Below are 23,168 nucleotides of genomic sequence, written 5' to 3'. Positions count from 1 at the left end.
ATCCTGATCCTGCCTTCTCCACATATCCCTCGATCCCTTTAGCCCCAAGAGCGAAATCTAATTTCTTCTTGAAATCAGACAACGTTTTGGCCTCAACTACTTTCTGTGGTAGTGAATTCCACACATTCACCACTCTCTTGGTGAAGAAATTTCTCCTCACCGCAGTCCTTATCCTCAAACTATGACCCTCTAGTTCTGGACTCCCCCACCATCAGGAACATTCTTTCTGAATCTACCCCGTCTAACCCTGTTAGAATTTTATAAGTTTCTATGAGATCCCCTCTCACTTTTTTAATTCCAACCAATTTAGTCTCTCCTTATAGGACAGGCCTGCCATCCCAGGAATGCGCCTGGTAAACCTTCACTGTACTCCCTCTATGGCAAGGACATCCTTCCTCAGATAAGGACACCAAAACTGCGCACAGTACTCCAGGTGTGACCTCACCAACACACTATACAATTGCAGTAAAACATCCCTATTCCTATGCTCAAATCCTCTCACGATGAAGGCCAACATACCATTTGCCTTCTTTACTGCCTGCTGTACCTGCACGCTTACTTTCAGCGACTGATGCAAGAGGGCACCAAGATCTCACTGGGTATCCACCTCTTTCAATTTACACCCATTCAACTCAATCTGTCTTCCTATTACTCCTAACCTCACATTTATCCACCTTATACTGCATCTGCCATGCTTTTGCCCACACCCTCAACCTGTCCCAATCACAATGAAGCCTCTCTGCATCCTCCTATTGATAAAGGAGGGTGTGCCATATGCCTTTTTCACCACCCTATTAACCTGTCTTTCAGCCTTCAGAGATCCATAGACAAACATGCCAAGGTTCCTTTATTCTTTGGAACTTCCCAGTGTCAGACCTTTCATAATATACTCCCTTGTCAAATGATTCCTTCTAAAGTGTATCACCTCACACTTTTCAGGGTTAAATTCCATCTGCCACTTATCCGCCCATTAGACCATCTCAGTACCCAAGACACTCAACCTCATTGTTAACCACCCAGCCAATCTTTGTGTCATTGGCAAACTTACTGAGCCAACCTCCACAGTTATCTCTGTCATTTATATAAACGACGAACAACAGGGGGCCCAGCATGGATCCCTGTAGTACGCCACTGGCCTCCAGTCATTAAAGCAGCCATCTGTCATCACCTTCTGTCTCCTACTGCTAAGCCAATTAAGAATCCATCTTAACGGATCATCCTGTATCCCATGTCAATTTACCTTCTTTACAAGTCTCCCATTACGTACCAACCAACTCAAAAACAGCTTCTTCCCTGCTGCCATCAGACTTTTGAATGGACTTATCTTGCATTAAGTTGATCTTTCTCTACACCCTAGCTATGACTGTAACACTACATTCTGCACTCTCTCATTTCCTTCTCTGTGAACAGTATGCTTTGTCTGTATAGCACGCAAGAAACAATACTTTTCACTGTGTACTAATACATGTGACAATAATAAATCAAATCAAAAATCAAATGTGGGACTTTGTCAAAAGCTTTGCTGAAATCCATGTAAACCACATCAACCGCACTCCCCTCATTCACACACTTGGTTACATGCTCAAAAAACTCAATCAAATTTGTTAGGCATGACCTCCCTCTGACAAAACCATACTATTCCTGATCAAACCTTGCCTTTCCATAGATTCTCTCCCTCAGAATCTTCTCCAGAAGTTTTCCAACCACAGACATGACACCCACTGGCCTGTAGTTCCCTGGCTTGTCTCTACAACTTTTCTTAAATAGTGGGACCACATTAGCTGTTTTCCAGTCCCCTAGCACCTACCAAATGGCCAAGGAGGAATTAAAAATTTGGGTTAGAACTCCTGCAATTTCCTCCCTTGCCTCGGACAACAGCCTGGGACACAATTCATCCGGACCTGGAGATTTATCCACTTTTAAGCTTGCCAATGCCTCCAATACCTTGTCACTCCCTACGATAATTTTCTCTAGAGCCTCACAGTCTCTCTCCCCGAGTTCCATAACTACCTCCTCATTCTCATGGTTGAAGATGGATGCGAAATATTAATTTAACACCCTACCAATGTCCTCTGCTTCCACCCACAGATTTCACCCTTGGTCCCTGATAGAACATAGAACATAGAAAGCCACAGCACAAACAGGCCCTTCGGCCCACAAGTTGCGCCGATCACATCCCCACCTCTAGGCCTATCTATAGCCCTCAATCCCATTAAATCCCATGTACTCATCCAGAAGTCTCTTAAAAGACCCCAACGAGTTTGCCTCCACCACCACCGACGTCAGCCGATTCCACTCACCCACCACCCTCTGAGTGAAAAACTTACCCCTGACATCCCCCCTGTACCTACCCCCCAGCACCTTAAACCTGTGTCCTCTCGTAGCAACCATTTCAGCCCTTGGAAATAGCCTCTGAGAGTCTACCCTATCCAGACCTCTCAACATCTTGTAAACCTCTATCAGGTCACCTCTCATCCTTCGTCTCTCCAGGGAGAAGAGACCAAGCTCCCTCAACCTATCCTCATAAGGCATGCCCCCCAATCCAGGCAACATCCTTGTAAATCTCCTCTGCACCCTTTCAATGGCTTCAACATCTTTCCTGTAACGAGGTGACCAGAACTGCGCGCAGTACTCCAAGTGGGGTCTAACCAGGGTCCTATAAAGCTGCAGCATTATCTCCCGACTCCTAAACTCAATCCCTCGATTAATGAAGGCCAGTACGCCGTACGCCTTCTTGACCGCATCCTCCACCTGCGAGGCCGATTTAAGAGTCCTATGGACCCGGACCCCAAGGTCCTTCTGATCCTCTACACTGCTAAGAACGGTACCCTTCATATTATACTGCTGCTTCATCCCATTGGATCTGCCAAAATGGATCACCACACACTTATCCGGGTTGAAGTCCATCTGCCACTTCTCCGCCCAGTCTTGCATTCTATCTATGTCTCGCTGCAACTTCTGACATCCCTCCAAACTATCCACAACACCACCTACCTTGGTGTCGTCAGCAAACTTACCAACCCATCCCTCCACTTCCTCATCCAGGTCATTTATGAAAATGACAAACAGCAAGGGTCCCAGAACAGATCCCTGGGGCACTCCACTGGTCACTGACCTCCATGCAGAGAAAGACCCCTGATGGGCCCTACTCTTTCCCTGCTTATCCTCTTCCCATTAATATACTTATAGAATATCTTAGGATTTTCCCTACTTTTACCAGCCAGAGCTTTCTCATTTTTTGAGGTGGTGACAAAAACGATTGACGAGGGAAGGGCCGTGGATGTCGTCTATATGGATTTTAGTAAAGCGTTTGACAAGGTCCCTCATGGCAGGCTGGTGCAAAAAGTTCAATCTCACGGGATAAAAGGTGAGCTAGCTAGATGGGTGGAGAACTGGCTTAGCCATAGAAGACAGAGGGTAGCAGTGGAGGGGTCTTTTTCCGGTTGGAGGTCTGTGACTAGTGGTGTTCCGCAGGGCTCTGTACTGGGACCTCTGCTGTTTGTGATATATATAAATGATTTGGCGGAAGATGTAACTGGTGTGATCAGTAAGTTTGCGGACGACACAGAGATTGCTGGAGTTGCGGATAGTGATGAACACTGTCAGAGAATACAGCAGGATATAGATAGGCTGGAACATTGGGCGGAGAAATGGCAGATGGAATTTAATCCAGATCAATGCGAATTGATGCATTTCGGTAGATCTGATGTAAGGGGGAGTTATACAATAAATAGCAGAACCATCAGGAGTATAGACACACAGAGGGACCTGGGTGTGCAAGTCCACAGATCCTTAAAGGTGGCAGAACAGATGGAGAGGGTGGTGAAGAAGGCATATGGCATGCTTGCCTTTATTGGACGGGGCATAGAATATAAAAGTTGGCATATGATGTTGTAGATGTATAGAACGATGGTTGGGCCACATTTGGAATACTGCGTCCAGTTCTGGTCTCCACACTACCAGAAGGTCGTGGAGGCTTTGGAGAGCGTACAGAGAAGGTTTACCAGGATGTTGCCTGGTATGGAGGGTCTTAACTATGAGGAGAGATTGGGTAAACTGGGGTTGTTCTCACTGGAAAGACGGAGGATGAGGGGCGACCTAATAGAGGTGTATAAAATTATGAAGGGCATAGATAGAGTGATGTGGAGATGCCGGCGTTGGACTGGGGTAAGCACAGTAAGAAGTCTCACAACACCAGGTTAAAGTCCAACAGGTGTTGGACTTTAACCTGGTGTTGTGAGACTTCTTACTATAGATAGAGTGAACAGTGGGAAGCTTTTTCCCAGGTCGGAGGTGACGAACACAAGGGGTCACGGGTTCAAGGTGAGGGGGGCAAGGTTCAACACAGATGTCAGGGGGACGTATGTTACACAGAGGGTGGTGGGGGCCTGGAATGCACTGCCAAGCAAGGTGATTGAGGCGGACACGCTGGGATCGTTTAAGACTTATCTAGATAACCACGTGAACAGATTGGGAATAGAGGGATACAAAAGAATGGTCTAGTTGGGCACATGAGCAGCGCAGGCTTGGAGGGCCGAAGGGCCTGTTCCTGTGCTGTATTGTTCTTTGTTCATATCCCCTCTTTGCTCTTCTAATTGATATCTTAAGCTCCATCCAGCATTTTCTGTACCCCACTAATGCCTCCGCAGACTTACTCCCCCTATACTTGTTAAAAGCCTCTCTTTTCTTTCTCATTGTATCCTGAATGTCTCTGGTCATCCATGGGTCTCTGGGTTTGTTACACCTTCCTATTACCCTAGAGGGAACATCTTGGGCCTGTACCCTCCACATTTTATCTTTGAACCTCCCCCACCCCCGCTCTTCCTTGGATTTCCCAACAACTAACTCATTCCAGTCTACCTTGGCCAGATCCTGCCTTATTTTGTTAAAATCTACTCTCCCCCAATCGAAAACCTTTTTTCTGCAACTTGCCTATTTCTTTGTCCATAACAAATTTGAATTGAACCATATTGTGGTTGCTATCACCAAAATGTTCCCCCACCAACGCAACCACCACCTGTCTGGCTTCATTCCCCAGAATTAGGTCCAGCACTGCGCCATCCCTTGTTGGATCCTCTACATATTGACCTGAGAAGTTTTCCTGTATACATTTTAAGAACTCTACTCCATCTAAGCCCTTAACGTGATGGTTATCCCAATTAATGTTGGGAAAGTTGAAATCACCTAATATAATTACCCTCTTATTATTTTTACACACCTGCGAATTGCGCACATTTTAGCTCTTCAATTTCCCACTATCTGGGGGTCCATAATAAACACGTAGCAACATAGCTGACCCATTTTTATTATTGTTATATTATTTAATGTTTCCCAATCCATCATGGCCAATTCATGTCTCATACCATCATTTCTAACTTACCAGACATTTACGCAATTCAGCTTCCAGCTCTTCTTCATCTGGAGGCTGCACATCCAGGCGATGTAACCAGTCCTGAAAATCAGCAACTTCTCTCTCCAGCTGCTCAGCCCTGGACTGTGATTCAAGCACAGAATGGAGTCCAAGCTGCAGTGGCCTCTGATCCTGATTACACCTTAGTTTTAGAGTGATCCAGTCTGTCCGCAGCTGTTCCAGCTCTCTGGTGATATTCTCAGCACCCTTGGGAGACGTGTTGTGTATTACAGCTTTTGCCTGAACCTGCAGCTTGTCCAGCTCTACCTCCTTGTTGCTGAGTGCATCACTTAACTCCTGTAAATGGAGGAATGAAGATTAGTCCAAGTTAATCAAAGCACCGGAAGGGGAAAGTCGCAGGATTTGGCCTGAAATGCAGTGTTGGCCTTCATTTCAAAGGGAATGGAGTTTAAAATAGGGAGGTCATGCTAAAACTATACAAGATACCAGTTAGGCCACACATGGAATACTGGGAACAGTTTTGGTCCCCTTATCTGAGGAAAGATATACAATCATTGGAGCCAGTCCCGAGAAGGTTCACTGGGTTGACCATTGTTATTTGTCGTTTTATCATTTATATTAATGATTTGGATGAGAATATAGGACGCATGGTTAGTAAGTTTGTAGATGACACCAAGATTGGTGGCATAGTGAATCTTAGAATCTTAGAAACCCTACAGCACAGAAAGAGGCCATTCGGCCCATCGAGTCTGCACCGACCACAATCCCACCCAGGCCCTATCCCCATATCCCTACATATTTACCCACTAATCCCTCTAACCTACGCATCCCAGGACACGAAGGGCAATTTTAGCATAGCCAATCAACTTAACCCGCACATCTTTGGACTGTGGGAGGAAACCGGAGCACCCGGAGGAAACCCACGCAGACACGAGGAGAATGTGCAAACTCCACACAGACAGTGACCCAAGCTGGGAATCGAACCCAGGTCCCTGGAGCTAACCACTGTGCTACCGTGCCGCCCTTTAGAGTGGACAGTGAAGGCGGTTATCTCCGATTGTAACAGAATCTTGATCAATTGGTCCAGTGGGCTGATGAATGGCAGATGGAGTTTAATTTAGATAAGTGCGAGGTGGTGCATTTTGGTAGATTGAACCAGGGCAGGACTTACTCAGTTAATGGTAGGGCACTGGGGAGAGTTACAGTACAAAGAGATCTAGGGATACATGTTCATAGCTCCTTGAAAGTGGAGTCACAGGTGGACAGAGTGGTGAAGAAGGCATTCGGCATGCTTGGTTTCATCGGTCAGAACATTGAATACAGGAGTTGGAATGTCTTGTTGAAGTTGTACAAGACATTGGTAAGGCCACACTTGGAATACTGTGTACAGTTCTGGTCACCCTATTATAGAAAGGAAATTATTAAACTAGAAAGAGTGCAGAAGAGATTTACTAGGACACTACCAGGACTTGATGGTTTGAGTTATAAGGAGAGGCTGAATAGACTGGGACTTTTTTCTCTGGAGTGTAGAAGGCTAAGGGGTGATCTTTTGGAAGTCTATAAAATAATGAGGGGCATAGATCAGCTAGATAGTCAATATCTTTTCCCAAAGGTAGGGGAGTCTAAAACTAGAGGGCATAGGTTTAAGGTGAGAGGGGAGAGATACAGAAGTGTCCACAGGGACAATTTCTTCACACAGAGGGTGGCGAGTGCCTGGAACAAGCTGCCAGAGGTAGTAGTAGAGGAAGGTACAATTTTGTCTTTTAAAAAGCGTTTAGACAGTTACATGTATTGGGACCTCTGCTGTTTGTGATTTATATAAATGATTGGAAGAAGGTGTAACTGGGGTGATCAGTAAGTTTGCGGACGACACGGAAATGGCTGGACTTGCAGATAGTGAGGAACATTGTCAGAAGCTACAGAAGGATATCGATAGGCTGGAAACTTGGGCAAAGAAATGGCAGATGGAGTTCAATCCAGATAAATGCGAAGTGATGCATTTTGGTAGAACTAACGTAGGGGGGAGCTATATGATAAATGGCAGAACCATAAAGGGTGTAGATACGCAGAGGGACCTGGGTGTGCAAGTCCACAGATACAAAGAACAAAGAACAGTACAGCACAGGAAACAGGCCCTTCGGCCCTCCAAGCCCATGCCGCTCCTTGGTCCAACTAGACCAATCGTTTGTATCCCTCCATTCCCAGGCTGCTCATGTGACTATCCAGGTAAGTCTTAAACGATGTCAGCGTGCCTGCCTCCACCACCCTACTTGGCAGCGCATTCCAGGCCCCCACCACCCTCGGTGTAAAAAACATCCCTCTAATATCTGAGTTATCCTTCGCCCCTCTCACCTTGAGCCCGTGACCCCTCGTGAACGTCACTTCTGATCTGGGAAAAAGCTTCCCACCGTTCATCCTATCTATCCCCTTCATAATCTTGTACACCTCTATTAGATCTCCCCTCATTCTCCGTCTTTCCAGGGAGAACAACCCCAGTTTACCCAATCTCTCCTCATAGCTAAGACCCTCCATACCAGGCAACATCCTGGTAAAACTTCTCTGCACTCACTCTAACGCCTCCACGTCCTTCTGGTAGTGCGGCGACCAGATCCTTGAAGGTGACGTCACAGGTGGAGAAGGTAGTGAATAAGGCATATGGCATGCTTGCCTTTATAAGACGGGGCATAGAGTATAAAAGTTGGGGTCTGATGTTGCTGTTGTATAGAACGTTGGTTCGGCCGCATTTGGAATACTGTGCCCAGTTCTGGTCGCCACACTACCGGAAGGACCACAATATCTACATGGCTGGGTCCAGTTCAGTTTCTGGTCAATGGTAACCGCCAGGATGTTGAAAGTGGGGGAATTCAGAAATGGTTATGCCATTGAATGTTAAGGGACGATGATTAAGATTCTCTCTTGTTGGAGATGGTCATTGCCTGGCACTTGTATGGCACAAATGCTACTTGCCTCTCATCAACCCAAGCCAGGATATTGTCCAGGTCTTGCTGCATTTGGACATGAACTGCTTCAGTATCTGAGAAGTCATGAATGGCATCACGTGGAGTGAATCAAATCTGCTGAAGACTGACATTGGAGATGCTGGGGACCTCCGGAGGAGGCCAAAATGGATCATACATTCGGCACTTCTGCTGAAGATTGTTGCAAATTCCTTGATCAACAAGGATGGGGATATTTGTGGAACCCCCTCCTCCAGCGAGTTGCTTAATTGTCCTTCATTCATGGTGAATCAGATCCGATTTGTTGCTTGTGGAATTGCTTAGCTCTGTTTATTACTTGCTGCTTTTGCTGTTTGGCACCCGAGTAGTCCTGGATTGTAGCTTCACCAGGTTGACACCTCATTTTTAAATATGCCTGATGTTGCTCCTGGCATGTCCTCCTGCACTCTTCATTGAACCAGCATTAATCCCCAGGCTTGATGGTCATGGTAGAGTGGGGGATATGCTGGGTCATGAGGTTACACGTTGTGGTAGAGTGCAATTCTGCTGCTGCTGATGGGCCTCAGTGCCTCATGGGTGCCCAGTCTTGAGTTGCTACATTTATTCGAAGTTTATCCCATGTAGCACAGTGGTACTATCACATAATGCAATTGAGGATGTCCTCAATGTGCAGACAGGACTTTGTCTTCACAAGGACTGCGTGGTGGTCACACCTACCAATACTGTCATGGACAGATGCATCTGCAGCAGACAGGTTGGTGAGGATGGAGTCAAGTATGTTTTCCCCTCATATTGGTTCCCTCAACATCTGCCTCAGTCTCAGTCTACCAGCTATGTCCTTTAAGAGGATAAGGCAGGTCTAATGTTCTAACTATGGAAAGGATGTGTAGATAGTTTGAGTCATGTTGAGATCAAAAGGGAGGTGGTATTGGGGTTCTTGAGAAACATTTAAGGTAGACAAGTCCCGAGGGCCTGATGGGATATACTCCAGAATACTGAGAGAGGCAAGGGAGGAAATTGCTGGGGCCTTGACAGAAATCTTTGTATCCTCACTGGCGACAGGGGATATCCCAGAGGATTGGATAATAGCCAATGTTGTTCCTTTGTTTAAGAAGGGTAGCAAGAATAATCCACGTAATTACAGGCCGGTGAGCCTTAGATCTTTGGTAGGGAAATTATTAGAGCGGATTCTTCAAGACAGGATTTATTCCCACTTGGAAATAAGTGGACGTATTAGTGAGAGACAACATGGTTTTGTGAAGGGGAGGTCGTGTCTCACAAACTTGATCGAGTTTTTTGTGGAAGTGACGAAGATGATTGATGAGGGTAGGGCAGTGGATGTTGTCTACATGGACTTCAGTAAGGCCTTTGACAAGGTCCCTCATGGCAGACTGGTGCAGAAGGTGAAGTCGCATGGGATCAGAGGTGAGCTGGAAAGATGGATACAAAACTGGCTCGGTCAAAGAAGACAGAGGGTAGTATTGGAAGGGTGCGTTTCTGAATGGAGGGCTGTGACAAGTGGTGTTCCTCAGGGATCAGTGCTGGGACCTTAGCTGTTTGTAATAGACGTATAAATGATTTGGAGGAAAATGTAACTGGATTGATTAGTACGTTTGCAGATGACACAAAGGTTGGTGGATTTGCGGGTAGCGATGAGGACCATCAGAGGATACAGCAGGATTCAGATCAGTTGGAGACTTGGGCGGAGAGATGGCAGATGGAGTTTAATCCGGACAAATGTGAGGTAATGCATTTTGGAAGGTCTAATACAGATAGGAAATATACAGTAAATGGCAGAACCCTTAAGAGTATTGATAGGCAAAGGGATCTGGGTGTACAGGTAGACAGGTCACTGAAAGTGGCAATGCAGGTGGAGAAGGTAGTCAAGAAGGCATACGGCATGCTTGCCTTCATTGGCCAGGGTATTGAGTTTAAAAATTGGCAAGTCATGTTGCAGCTTTGTAGAACCTTAGTTAGGCCACACTTGGAATATAGTGTTCAATTCTGGTCGCCACACTACCAGAAGGATGTGGAGGCTTTGGAGAGGGTACAGAAAATATTTACCAGGATGTTGCCTGAACAAAGAACAATACAGCACGGGAACAGGCCCTTCGGCCCTCCAAGCCACGCCGTTCCCTGGTCCAAACTAGACCATTCTTTTGTATCCCTCCATTCCCACTCCGTTCATGTGGCTATCTAGATAAGTCTCAAACGTTCCCAGTGTGTCCGCCTCCACCACCTTGCCCGGCTGCGCATTCCAGGCCCCCACCACTCTGTGTAAAATACGTCCTTCTGATATCCGTGTTAAACCTCCCCCCCACTCACCTTGAACCTATGACCCCTTGTGAACGTCACCACCGACCTGGGAAAAAGCTTCCCACCGTTCACCCTATCTATGCCTTTCATAATTTTATACACCTCTATTAGGTCACCCCTCATCCTCCATCTTTCCAGTGAGAACAACCCCAGTTTACCCAATCTCTCCTCATAACTAAGCCCCTCCATATCAGGCAACATCCTGGTAAACCTTCTCTGCACTCTCTCTAAAGCCTCCACGTCCTTCTGGTAGGGTGGTGACCGGAACTGGACGCAGTATTCCAAATGCGGCCGAACCACCGTTCTATACAACTGCAACATCAGACCCCAACTTTTATACTCTATGCCCCGTCTTATAAAGGCAAGCATGCCATATGCCTTATTCACTACCTTCTCCACCTGTGACGTCACCTTCAAAGATCTGTGGACTTGCACACCCAGGCACCTCTGCGTATCTACACCCTTTATGGTTCTGCCATTTATCATATAGCTCCCCCCTACGTTAGTTCTACCAAAATGTATCACTTGGCATTTATCTGGATTGAACTCCATCTGCCATTTCTTTGCCCAAATTTCCAGCCTATCTACATCCTTCTGTAGCCTCTGACAATGTTCCTCACTATCTGCAGGTCCAGCCATTTTCGTGTCATCCGCAAACTTACTGATCACCCCAGTTACACCTTCTTCCAGATCGTTTATATAAATCACAAACAGCAGAGGTCCCAATACAGAGCCCTGCGGAACACCACTAGTCACAGGCCTCCAGCCGGAAATAGACCCTTCCACTACCACGCTCTGTCTTCTGTGACCAAGCCAGTTCTCCACCCATCTAGCCACCTCCCCCTTTATCCCATGAGATCCAACCTTTTGCACCAACCTACCATGAGGGACTTTGTCAAACGCTTTACTAAAGTCCATATAGACGACAACCATGGCCCTTCCCTCGTCAACCATTCTAGTCACTTCTTCAAAAAACTCCACCAGGTTAGTGAGGCATGACCTCCCTCTCACAAATCCATGCTGACTATCGTTAATGAGTTTATTCCTTTCTAAATGCGCATACATCCTATCTCTAAGAATCCTCTCCAACAACTTCCCCACCACGGATGTCAAGCTCACCGGCCTATAATTTCCCGGGTTATCCTTCCTACCCTTCTTAAATAACGGGACCACATTAGCTATCCTCCAATCCTCTGGGACCTCACCTGTGTCCAGTGACGAGACAAAGATTTGCGTCAGAGGCCCAGCGATTTCATCTCTTGTCTCCCTGAGCAGCCTTGGATAGATTCCATCAGGCCCTGGGGATTTGTCAGTCTTTATATTCTCTAAGAAACCTAACACTTCCTCCCTTGTAATGGAGATTTTCTCTAACGGTTCAACACTCCCCTCTGAGACACTCCCAGTCAACACATCCCTCTCCTTTGTGAATACCGACGCAAAGTATTCATTTAGGATCTCCCCTACTTCTTTGGGCTCTCAGCATAATTCCCCACTTTTGTCCCTGAGAGGTCCGATTCTTTCCTTGACAACCCTTTTGTTCCTAACGTACGAATAAAATGCCTTGGGATTCTCCTTAATCCTGCCTGCCAAGGACATTTCGTGACCCCTTTTTGCCCTTCTAATTCCTCGTTTGAGTTCTTTCCTCCTTTCTTTGTTTTCCTCCAGAGCTCCCTCCGTTTTTAGCTGCCTGGACCTAACGTACGCCACTCTTTTCTTTTTGACCAATCCCTCAATTTCCCTGGTTATCCACGGTTCTCGAATCCTACCCTTCCTATCCTTTTTTACAGGCACATGCCTGTCCTGCAGCCCGAACAACTGTTCCTTAAAAGACTCCCACATGCCAGATGTGGATTTACCCTCCAACAGCCTCTCCCAATCAACAGCTGCCAATTTCTGCCTAATCCCACTAAAGTTAGCCTTCTCCCAATCCAACACCTTACCCTTGGGACACCACTCATCCTTTTCCATCACTATCCTAAAGCTAACAGAATTGTGGTCACTATTTGCCACATGTTCCCCTACCGAAACTTTAAAGACCTGACCGGGCTCATTCCCCAGTACTAGGTCCAGTATAGCCCCCTCTCTAGTCGGGCTATCTACATATTGTTCCAAAGAACCTTCCTGTACGCATTTTACAAATTCCTCCCCATTCAGACTCCGAGCCCTACGCGATTTCCAGTCTATACCAGGGAAATTTAAGTCTCCCACTACAACCACCCTATTTTTCCTGCACCTATCCATTACCTCCTGACATATCCGTTCTCCCACTTCCCTTGGGCTGTTGGGGGGCCTGTGGTATACCCCCAACATAGTGACTGCGCCCTTCCTGTTTCTGAGCTCCACCCACAGTGACTCGTTACACGACCCCTCTGAATTGTCCTCCCTCTGCACCGCTGTAATATGCTCTCTAACTAATACTGCTACTCCCCCACCTCTTTTGGCCCCTCCTCTGTCTCGCCTAAAACACTTGTACCCCGCAATATTCCTCTGTCTCGCCTAAAAGACTTGTACCCCGGAATATTCAGTTGCCAGTCCTGTCCCTCTTTCAACCAAGTCTCTGTCACTGCAACCACATCCAAATTCCTCGTAAGCATTAAGGCTCTAAGTTCGTCTGTCTTACCTGCTACGCTCCTTGCATTGAAGTAGATGCACTCCAGACCTCAAGACCCAGTGAGGTCATCGTCCCCCAGAGTGCTCTTCTTCTTTGCCAGCCTTGTCCTGGCCCCAAGCTCATCCCCAGCCTCTACACTTGTAGACATAATTTTTTGATCCCCGCCCCCCTGCCATATTAGTTTAAACCCACCCGAACTGCACTAGCAAAACTCCCAGCCAGGATATTCGTGCCCTTCCAATATAGTTGTGACCCATCCTTCTTGTACAGGTGCCATCCTCTCTTGAAAACTTCCCAGTGATCCAGGAATATGAAGCCCTCCCTCCTGGACCAGTCCTTTAGCCAAGCGTTCAATTGTACTATCTCCCTATTCCTAGCCTCACTGGCCCTAGGCATTGGGAGCCACCCTGGAGGCCCTACTTTTTAGCCTATTTCCCAACTCCCTGAATTGCTCTCGTAGGATCCCCCTGCTCTTCCTATCTATGTCATTTGCACCAATGTGTACAATGACATCCGTTTCTTTATCCTCCCCTTTTAATATGCCTCCTATCCGCTCAGAGACATCCAGTACCCCATCACCAGGTAGGCAGACTACCATCCTGGAGTCCTGTTAGCCCGCACAGGATCGCCTGCCCGTGCCACAAGGAAACCCCGCGGAAAAGTAAGTATTAAAAGTCGATCTCTTACCCTTTTTAGTCTAGCCTCAACCCGCTCCTCACCACCTTGCTCCGGTTGAAACACAGAGAGCTCCCCCCACGTCAGTAGCCTGATGTGGAGGGCATTAGCTATGAGAAGAGGTTGGAGAAACTTGGTTTGTTCTCATTGGAGTGACGGAGACCGGATAGAAGTCTACAAGATTATGAGGGGTATGGACAGGGTGGATAGCCAGAAGCTTTTTCCCAGGGTGGAAGAGTCAATTACTGGGGGCATAGATTTAAAGTGCGAGGATCAAGGTTTAAAAGAGATGTACGAGGCAGATTTTTTACACAGACAGTGGTGGGTGCCTGGAACTCGTTGCCGGGGGAGGTAGTGGAAGCGGATACGGTAGTGACTTTTAAGGGGCGTCTTGACAAGTACACAAATGAGATGGGATTTGAGAGATACTTTGCGCTGCCAAGTAGGGTGGTGGAGGCAGGCACGCTGACATCATTTAAGACTTACCTGGATAGTCACATGAGCAGCCTGGGAATGGAGGGATACAAACGATTGGTCTAGTTGGACCAAGGAGCGGCACAGGCTTGGAGGGCCGAAGGGCCTGTTTCCTGTGCTGTACTGTTCTTTGTTCTTTGATATGGTCCCCGGAAGGGTAGGGGGTTTTAGTTAAGTCGGGCAGCATGTTCGGTGCAGGCTTGGAAGGCCGAAGGGCCTGTTCCTGTGCTGTAAGTTTCTTTGTTCTATGTTAGGGGTCATAGGTTTTACAGAAAAAGTGCACACTTCGATTCAACAACAAAGTTTGTTGAAAGATACGTTCTGTGCATTGCAGCCTGTGCAAACAACCTAATGACATCACCATCAAATCAGTTGATAACCTCAAAGTAACCTGCAATCCTTTGAAATATAGAACATCCCTCCCCCTTTATTTGTGTTATTGCAACAAATTACTACAATGTTATACAGAGGATCAATAATACTCCAGAGACAGTACTACGCATCATTAATCTCAGTCAATGAGAAAGTTGATCATGAGGATGTATGTTTTTCTTTGGTTGTATACAATGTTCTGGAATTTGGCTGCCCTTGATCCTAGAAGTATGGTTTGGAACTTCAGAAGATATTTCTTCTCTTGAAACTAAGTCTGTACAATTCTCATGTGGTATATTAGCATAAATATAATGATCAGGCAATTCAGATCCAACTAAATCTTCTGTAGTTCTGTACTTGTATTCTTAACACGAAGGACTAAAGAAGTTGGTATTTCTGGAGATGATTCATTTTGAGATGACAACAACTGGTCAGCACAGCGTCGCCAAATTAGTTCACCTTTGTTTTGCACCACAAGAAATAGAACCTGTTTTTGCTAAAACTATGTCTGGTACCCATTTCTCACTCGTGACTTAATACGCCCTAACACTCAGAATCATAGAAACCCTACAGTGTAAAAAGAGCCACCCGGCCCATCGAGTCTGCACCGACCACAATCCCACCCAGGCCCTACCCCCACATCCCTACATATTTATCCACTAATCCCTCTCGCCTACGCATCTCAGGACACTGAGGGGCAATTTTAGCATAGCCAATCAACCTAACCCGCACATCTTTGGACTGAGGGGGGAAACCGGAACACCCGGAGGAAACCCACGCAGACACAAGGAGAATGTGCAAACTCCACACAGGCAGTGACCCAAGCCAGGAATTGAACCCAGGTCCCTGGAGGTGTGAAGCAGCAGTGCTAACCACTGTGCTACCATGCCATCCTCGATCTCCTTCTTAAAACAAGGTGATAACTTCTGGCCACTTTGATTACATAGAAACATAGAGAACTACAGCACAAAACAGGCCCTTCGGCCCCACAAGTTGTGCCGAACATATCCCTACCTTTTAGGCCTACCTATAACCCTCCATCCTATTAAGTTCCATGTACTCATCCAGGAGTCTCTTAAATGACCCTATTGAGTTTGCCTCCACCACCACTGACGGCAGCCGATTCCACTCACCCACCACCCTCTGTGTGAAAAACTTCCCCCTAACATTTCCCCTGTACCTACCCCCCAGCACCTTAAACCTGTGTCCTCTCGTAGCAGACATTTCCACCCTGGGAAAAAGCCTCTGAGAGTCCACCCGATCTATGCCTCTCAACATCTTATATACCTCTATTAGGTCTCCTCTCATCCTACGTCTCTCCAAGGAGAAAAGACCGAGCTCCCTCAGGCTATCCTCATAAGGCATGCCACTCAATCCAGGCAACATCCTTGTAAATCTCCTCTGCACCCTTTCAATCTTTTCCATATCCTTCCTGTAATGAGGCAACCAGAACTGAGCACAGTACTCCAAGTGGGGTCTGACGAGGGTCTTATATAGCTGCATCATTATCCCCGGACTCCTAAACTCAATCCCTCGATTGATAAAGGCCAGCACACCATACGCCTTCTTAACCACCTCCTCCACCTGCGGGGCCGATTTTAGAGTCCTATGGACCCGGACCCCAAGGTCCTTCTGATCCTCCACAGTACTAAGAGTCTTTCCCTTTATATTGTACTCCTTCATCCCATTTGACCTGCCAAAGTGGACCACTACGCATTTATCTGGGTTGAAGTCCAACTGCCACTTCTCCGCCCAGTCTTGCATCCTATCTATGTCCCTCTGTAACCTCTGACATCTCTCCAGACTATCCACAACCCCACCAACCTTCGTGTCGTCGGCAAACTTACCAACCCATCCCTCCACTTCCTCATCCAGGTCATTTATGAAAATGACAAACAGCAAGGGTCCCAGAACAGATCCCTGGGGCACACCACTGGTGACCGACCTCCAATTAGAAAAAGACCCATCTATACACACTCTCTGCCTCCTTTGGGCAAGCCAGTTCGGGATCCACAGGGCAGCAGCCCCTTGGATCCCATGCCCTCTCACTTTTTCTAGAAGCCTTGCATGGGGGACCTTAGCGAACGCCTTGCTAAAATCCATATAAACCACATCTACCGCTTTCCCTTCATCAATGTGTTTAGTCACATTTTCAAAGAACTCCACCAGGCTCGTAAGGCACGATCTGCCTTTGACAAAGCCATGCTGAGTATTCTTGAGCATACTAAACCTCTCTAAATGCTCATAAATCTTGTCCCTCAGGATCTTCTCCATCAGCTTACCAACCACTGAGGATGCACTGATTGTGCATCAATTATGGCTAAGAACATGTACCCTTCAAAAAGACCACCAAAATCTAAATGCAATCATTGCCGTGGCATTTTAGGCCATTCCTAAGGATACAAGGGCGACAATGGTGCTGTATTTCTTACTCATGCACAGGATTGACACTGTTCCACTTTTTCTTGAATGACTATCTAGACCCAACCACCAAAAATAATCATGTGCTAATTCCTTTACCCAGACTATACCAGGATATCCTTGGTGTAGTTGTTCAAAAACTCTTCCATGGAGCTTAGGAGGATTGATCACCCAGATTCCCCACAATAGACACTCCCCTTAGACAGTCGACTCAAGCTTTCTTGACACATATGGTTGTACGATGCATTCCACGTATCATTTCTTTCAATACCATATTCAACCTTCCCATTCACAGGATCATTTCTGGTTTGTTTCTGGACTTGAGAAGCTGTCACAGGCAAAAGATGTACTAGCGAAAAATAAAGAATATTAGCAAAACTAGTTGGTGGTATCTGCTCAATCAGTAAAGGCAAACGTGATAATGCATCAACATTAGCATGGCACTCTGATTGATGATACTTTATATTGAGAGAATGTGCAGGTAAGATCAGTGACCATCTTCGCAATCAGTAAGATGATGACGGTTGCGTTTGTATGGCCCAAAAATAGTGGTTAAAGGTCGATGGTCAGTGAATAATATGAAATGACGACCATAAAAATAATGATGAAACTTTATATGCCTAAAAACATACTCAATGCTTCTTTCTTTAACTGGACAGGGTTAGGTTCAGCACTAGTCAGAGTACGTAAAGCAAAAGCTATCGGCCATTCTTCTCCAAACTACTGTTTTCACACCATAAGGTGAAGCATCGCAAGCAAGCAGTCATGGTATCTTCGGATTAAAATTACCCAATACTTCAGGCTTTTGCAAAGCATCTGGGACATCCTTGATGCTTTCTCACATCTGTTATCTAGTCCAATGACTGTTTAATGCATAGTCAATTGTTCAATGGCTTCAATAATGTAGCTCAGTTAGGAACAAATTTGCCATAATAATTTACTAATTCTGGAAAGGACCTCAATTCCATCACTTTCGGTGGACATAGTGCTACTAAAATAGCTTCCATCTTTTTAAGTGCTTTATAGAGGTCTGTACGATCAATAATGTGACCCAAATACTAGACTGACATCTGGAAAAAGTCACACTTTGAGGGATAAGGTAGAGTGCTACCTAAAATTGAAAGGAAGGGACAGAATGTGTAAATGTCATTTTGCAACAAGGAAATATGCAAGAGTACAAAAATTTGATAATAGAACAAACTTAAAGGCTTTGCGTCTGAATGCACGAAGGATTCGGAGCAAAATTAATGAGTTAACAACGCAAATAGAGACAAACGGGTATGACTTGGTGGCGATTACTGAAACATGATTACAAGTTTATTCTTGTTTCTCCCCAGAGTAAAAAAAAATGCCAGGCAAGATGTTGGAATGCTCTTGCAGGATGTGGGAGATCAGGGAGGCCTCAGGTATCCCTGACGACAACACCTGCAAAAGATGTATCCAGCTGCAGCTGCTAGCAAAGCGTGTTAGGGAACTGAAGAAGGAGCTTGATGACCTCCATCTAATTCGGGAGAATGAGAAGTGTATAGACAGTTGCTTTAGGGAGGTAGTTACACCTAAGCAGCAGAGCACAGGAAATTGGGTTACTGTGAGGAGAGGAAATGGAAATGTGAAAGGACAGGCAGAGGAGGGTTCCCCTGTGGCCATACCCCTCCACAACAGGTATACTGAATTGGATACTGTTGTGGGAGATGCTTTACCCGGGACAAGCTGCGACAGCCGGATCTCTGATACTGAGTCTGGTTCTACAGCGCAAAAGGGTGAGGGGAAGAAGAGGAGAGCAGTAGTGATAGGGGACTCAATGGTCAGAGGTACGGACAGGAGGTTCTGTGGTCAGGACAGAGACTCCCGCATGGTTTGTTGCCTCCCGGGTGCCAAGGTCAGGGATGTCTCTGATCGCGTGCACAGCGTTCTAAAGTGGGAAGGTGATCAGCCAGGTGTCGTGGTACACATCGGTACAAATGACGTAGGTAGGAAGAGTGAGGAGGTCCTAAAGAGTGAGTGCAAAGAGCTTGGAAGGAAGTTAAAAAGCAGGACCCCGAGGGTAGTAATCTCAGGATTGCTACCTGTACCACATACCAGTGAGGGTAGGAGTAGGATGCTTGGGCGGATGAACACGTGGCTGAGGAACTGGTGTAGGGGGCAGGGTTTCCAGTTCTTGGATCATTGGGACCTCTTCTGGGGCAGATGGGACCTGCACAAGAGAGACGGGTTACACCTAAACTACAAGGGGACCAATATACTTGCAGGGAGGTTTGCTAGCGTTATGGGGGAGCGTTTAAACTAGATTTGCAGGGGGATGGGAACCAGAGTGCCACAGCAGATAGTGGAGCAGGGGTAAAAAGACAGGTTAGTTCAAGCAAAATCACAAATGGAAGGGTTGAGTGTGGTGGAAATAACTTTTTGAGGTGTGTCTATTTCAATGCCAGGAGTATTGTGGGGAAGGCAGATGAGCTGAAGGCGTGGATAGACACATGGAAATATGACATTATAGCCATTAGTGAAACTTGGCTACAGGAGGGGCAGGACTGGCAGCTCAATGTTCCAGGGTTCCAATGTTTCAGGTGGGATAGAGGCAGAGGGATAAAAGGTGGGGGGGTGGCATTGTTGGTCAGGGAAAATGTTACAGCGGTACTCAGGCAGGATAGATTAGGGAGCTTGTCTACAGAGGCCCTATGGGTGGAGCTGAGAAACAGGAAAGGTATGACCACATTAATGGGCTTGTATTATAGACCACCCAATAGTCAGCAAGAATTGGAGGAGCAAATCAGCAGAGAGATAGCTGACAACTGCAAGAAACACAAAGTTGTGATGGTAGGGGATTTTAATTTTCCACATATAGATTGGGACTCGCATACTGTTAAAGGTTTAGACGGGGTAGAGTTTGTAAAATGTGTTCAGGAGAATTTTCTACATCAGTATATAGAGGTGCCAACTAGAGAGGATGCGATATTGGATCTCCTATTGGGGAATGAGTTAGGGCAGGTGATGGATGTGAGTGTGAGGGAACACTTTGGATCCAGTGATCATAATGCCATTAGTTTCAACCTGATCATGGATAAGGATAGATCTGGTCCTCGGGTTGAAGTTCTGAACTGGAAAAAGGCCAAATTTGATGAAATGAGAAGGGATCTGGGAAGTGTGGATTGGCACAGGCTGTTCTCTGGTAAGGATGTAAATGGAAAGTGTGAGGCCTTCAAAGGAGAAATTTTGAGTGCAGAGTTTGTATGTTCCTGTCAGGATTAAAGGCAAAGTAAAGGAACCTTGGTTCTCGAGGGAGATTGTAACACTGATTAAGAGGAAGAGAGAGTTGTATGAAATGTACATGCAGCAAGGAACAGATCAGATGCTCGAGGAGTATAAAAAGTGCAAGAAGCTACTTAAGAGGGAAATCAGGAGGGCTAAAAGAAGACATGAGGTTGCTTTGGCAGAAAGAGTGACGGAAAATCCAAAGAGCTTCTATAGGTATGTTAGGAGCAAAAGGATAGTGAGAGATATAATTGGTCCTCTTGAAGACCAGAGTGGTAGACTGTGTATGGAACCAAAAGAGACGGGGGAGATACTAAATGGTTTCTTTGCATCCGTATTTACTGAGGAAACGGGCATTGAGTAATTTTGTTCGAAGTGATGCAGCACAGAGGGAGAGATTCTCAGCAGGAGTACTGAGGGTGAGTAAAGTGCTGTGATTTATTTATTTATTTAATCCCTTTTTTTTCGCGGACCTTTTTCAAAGGTTTAAACTCTGAGGAAGTGGGAGTTGGCTGCAGGGGATTCTGGGAGATTGTGTTTTTTAGCATAAAAGTCACTCTATACAGCGGGCAGCGTCGGGAGCGGGCAGTGGAGTGAGTGGGAAGCTGAGTGAAAGCTGTCAGGGCTTTGGCTCACAGGGCTTAGGCGGTAAGGGCGAGGCAGGATCAGTTATTTTTATCCAAACCTATATAGGAAAAGGGTAACTATGAATGATAGGCCAGTTCGGTGCTTCCGGTCTGGGATGTGGGAGTTCCTGGAAACACCTAGCCTCCCGGAGGTTCACATTTGCGCCAGGTGCGTGGAACTGCAGCTCCTGAGGGACCGCGTCACGGAACTGGAGCTGCAGATTGCTGACCTTGGTCTAGTCAGGGAGAATGAGAGAATAATTGACATGAGTTACAGGGAACGAGTTACACCGGTGCATCGGGAGGAAGACACGTGGGTCACAGTTAGGAGGAGTAAAGGTCAGAAGGGTAACATACCAGAGAGTATTCCAGTGGCTGTCTCTCATAATAGGAAGGGCTCGGCGACAGGTGTGAGGGGGGAGGAGAGTGAGCAATTAGTGGAGGGGTCACCTGTGGTTGTCCCACTCAAAAACAAGTATATTGTTTTGGAGAGTGTGGAGGAGGATGACTCTCCAGGGGTAAGCCACAGTGACCAGGTCACTGGCACAGTCAGGCTCTGTGGCCCGGAAAGGAAAGAGAGGGGTTAGGAGAGCAATAGTGGTGGGGGATGCATCGGTTAGAGGCACCGACAGGCGATTCTGTGGGTGCGAACGGGACTCCAGGATGGTAGTCTGCCTACCTGGTGCTGGGGTAATGGATGTCTCCAAGCGGATAGGAGGCATCTTAAAAGGGGAAGATAAAGAAACGGATGTCATTCTACACATTGGTGCAAATGACGTAGATAGGAAGAGCAGGGGGATCCTACGAGAGCAATTCAGGGAGTTGGGAAATAGACTAAAAAGTAGGGCCTCCAGGGTGGCCATCTCTGGGCTCCTCCCAATGCCTCGTGCCAGTGAGGCTAAGAATAGGGAATTAGTACAATTGAATGCTTGGCTAAAGGACTGGTCCAGGTGGGAGGGCTTCATTTTCCTAGATCAATGGGAAGTTTTCAGGAGAGGATGGCACCTGTACAAGGAGGACGGGTCACAACTAAGTTGGAAGGGCACGAATATCCTGGCTGGGAGTTTTGCTAGTGCAGTTTGGGGCGGTTTAAACTAGTATGGCAGGGGGGTGGGGATCAAAATATTAGGTCTACAAGTGTAGAGGCTGGGGATGAGCTTGGGGATGGGACAAGGCTGGCAAAGAAGAAGAGCACTCTGGGGGAGGATGACCTCACTGGCCCTAGAGGTCTGGAGTGCTTATACTTCAATGCAAGGAGCGTAGCAGGTAAGACAGACGAACTTAGGGCCTTAATGCTCACAAGGAATTTGGATGTGGTTGCGGTAACAGAGACTTGGTTACAAGAGGGACAGGACTGGCAACTGAATATTCAGGGATACAAGTGTTTTAGGCGAGACAGAGGAGGGGCCAAAAGAGCTGGGGGAGCAGCAGTATTAGTTGGAGAGCATATTACAGCGGTGCAGAGGGAGGACAATTCAGAGGGGTCGTGTAACGAGTCACTCTGGGTGGAGCTCAGAAACAGGAAGGGCGCAGTCACTATGTTGGGGGCATACTACAGGCCCCCCAACAGCCCAAGGGAAGTGGAAGAACGGATATGTCAGAAGATACTGGATAGGTGCAGGAAAAATAGGGTTGTTGGAGTGGGAGACTTCAATTTCCCTGGTATAGACTGGAAATCGCTCAGAGCTGGGACTCTGAATGGGGAGGAATTTGTAAAATGCATACAGGAGGGTTCTTTGGAACAATATGTAGATAGCCCGACTAGAGAGGGGGCTATACTGGACCTAGTACTGGGGAATGAGCCCGGTCAGGTCTTCAAAGTTTCGGTTGGGGAACATGTGGCAAATAGTGACCACAATTCTGTTAGCTTTAGGATAGTGATGGAAAAGGATGAGTGGTGTCCCAAGGGTAAGGTGTTGGATTGGGGGAAGGCTAACTTTAGTGGGATTAGGCAGAAATTGGCAGCTCTTGATTGAGAGAGGCTGTTTGAGGGTAAATCCACATCTGGCATGTGGGAGTCTTTTAAGGAACAGTTGTTAGGGCTACAGGACAGGCATGTGCCTATAAAAAAGGATAGGAAGGGTAGGATTCGAGAA

General features: G+C 46.7%; 1 protein-coding gene across 4 annotated transcripts in view; it reads right to left on the bottom strand.

The window, feature by feature from the left end:
• syne3 (spectrin repeat containing, nuclear envelope family member 3) overlaps window positions 1–23,168 on the bottom strand; it is a 147,609-nt gene that overhangs the window by 90,610 nt on the left and 33,831 nt on the right. For all 4 annotated transcript variants that reach the window (XM_078234585.1, XM_078234588.1, XM_078234586.1 and 1 more), the window contains exon 6: window positions 5,381–5,707. In XM_078234585.1, coding sequence (XP_078090711.1) covers window positions 5,381–5,707 — 327 coding nt within the window. The remainder of the gene's footprint in view (window positions 1–5,380; window positions 5,708–23,168) is intronic.

The sequence above is a fragment of the Mustelus asterias genome, chromosome 18, assembly GCF_964213995.1.
Source record: "Mustelus asterias chromosome 18, sMusAst1.hap1.1, whole genome shotgun sequence".
In the NCBI taxonomy this organism is placed as follows: Eukaryota; Metazoa; Chordata; class Chondrichthyes; order Carcharhiniformes; family Triakidae; genus Mustelus; species Mustelus asterias.
Note: the sequence above shows the minus strand (reverse complement) of the source record. Positions and strands in the feature narration are given on the sequence as shown.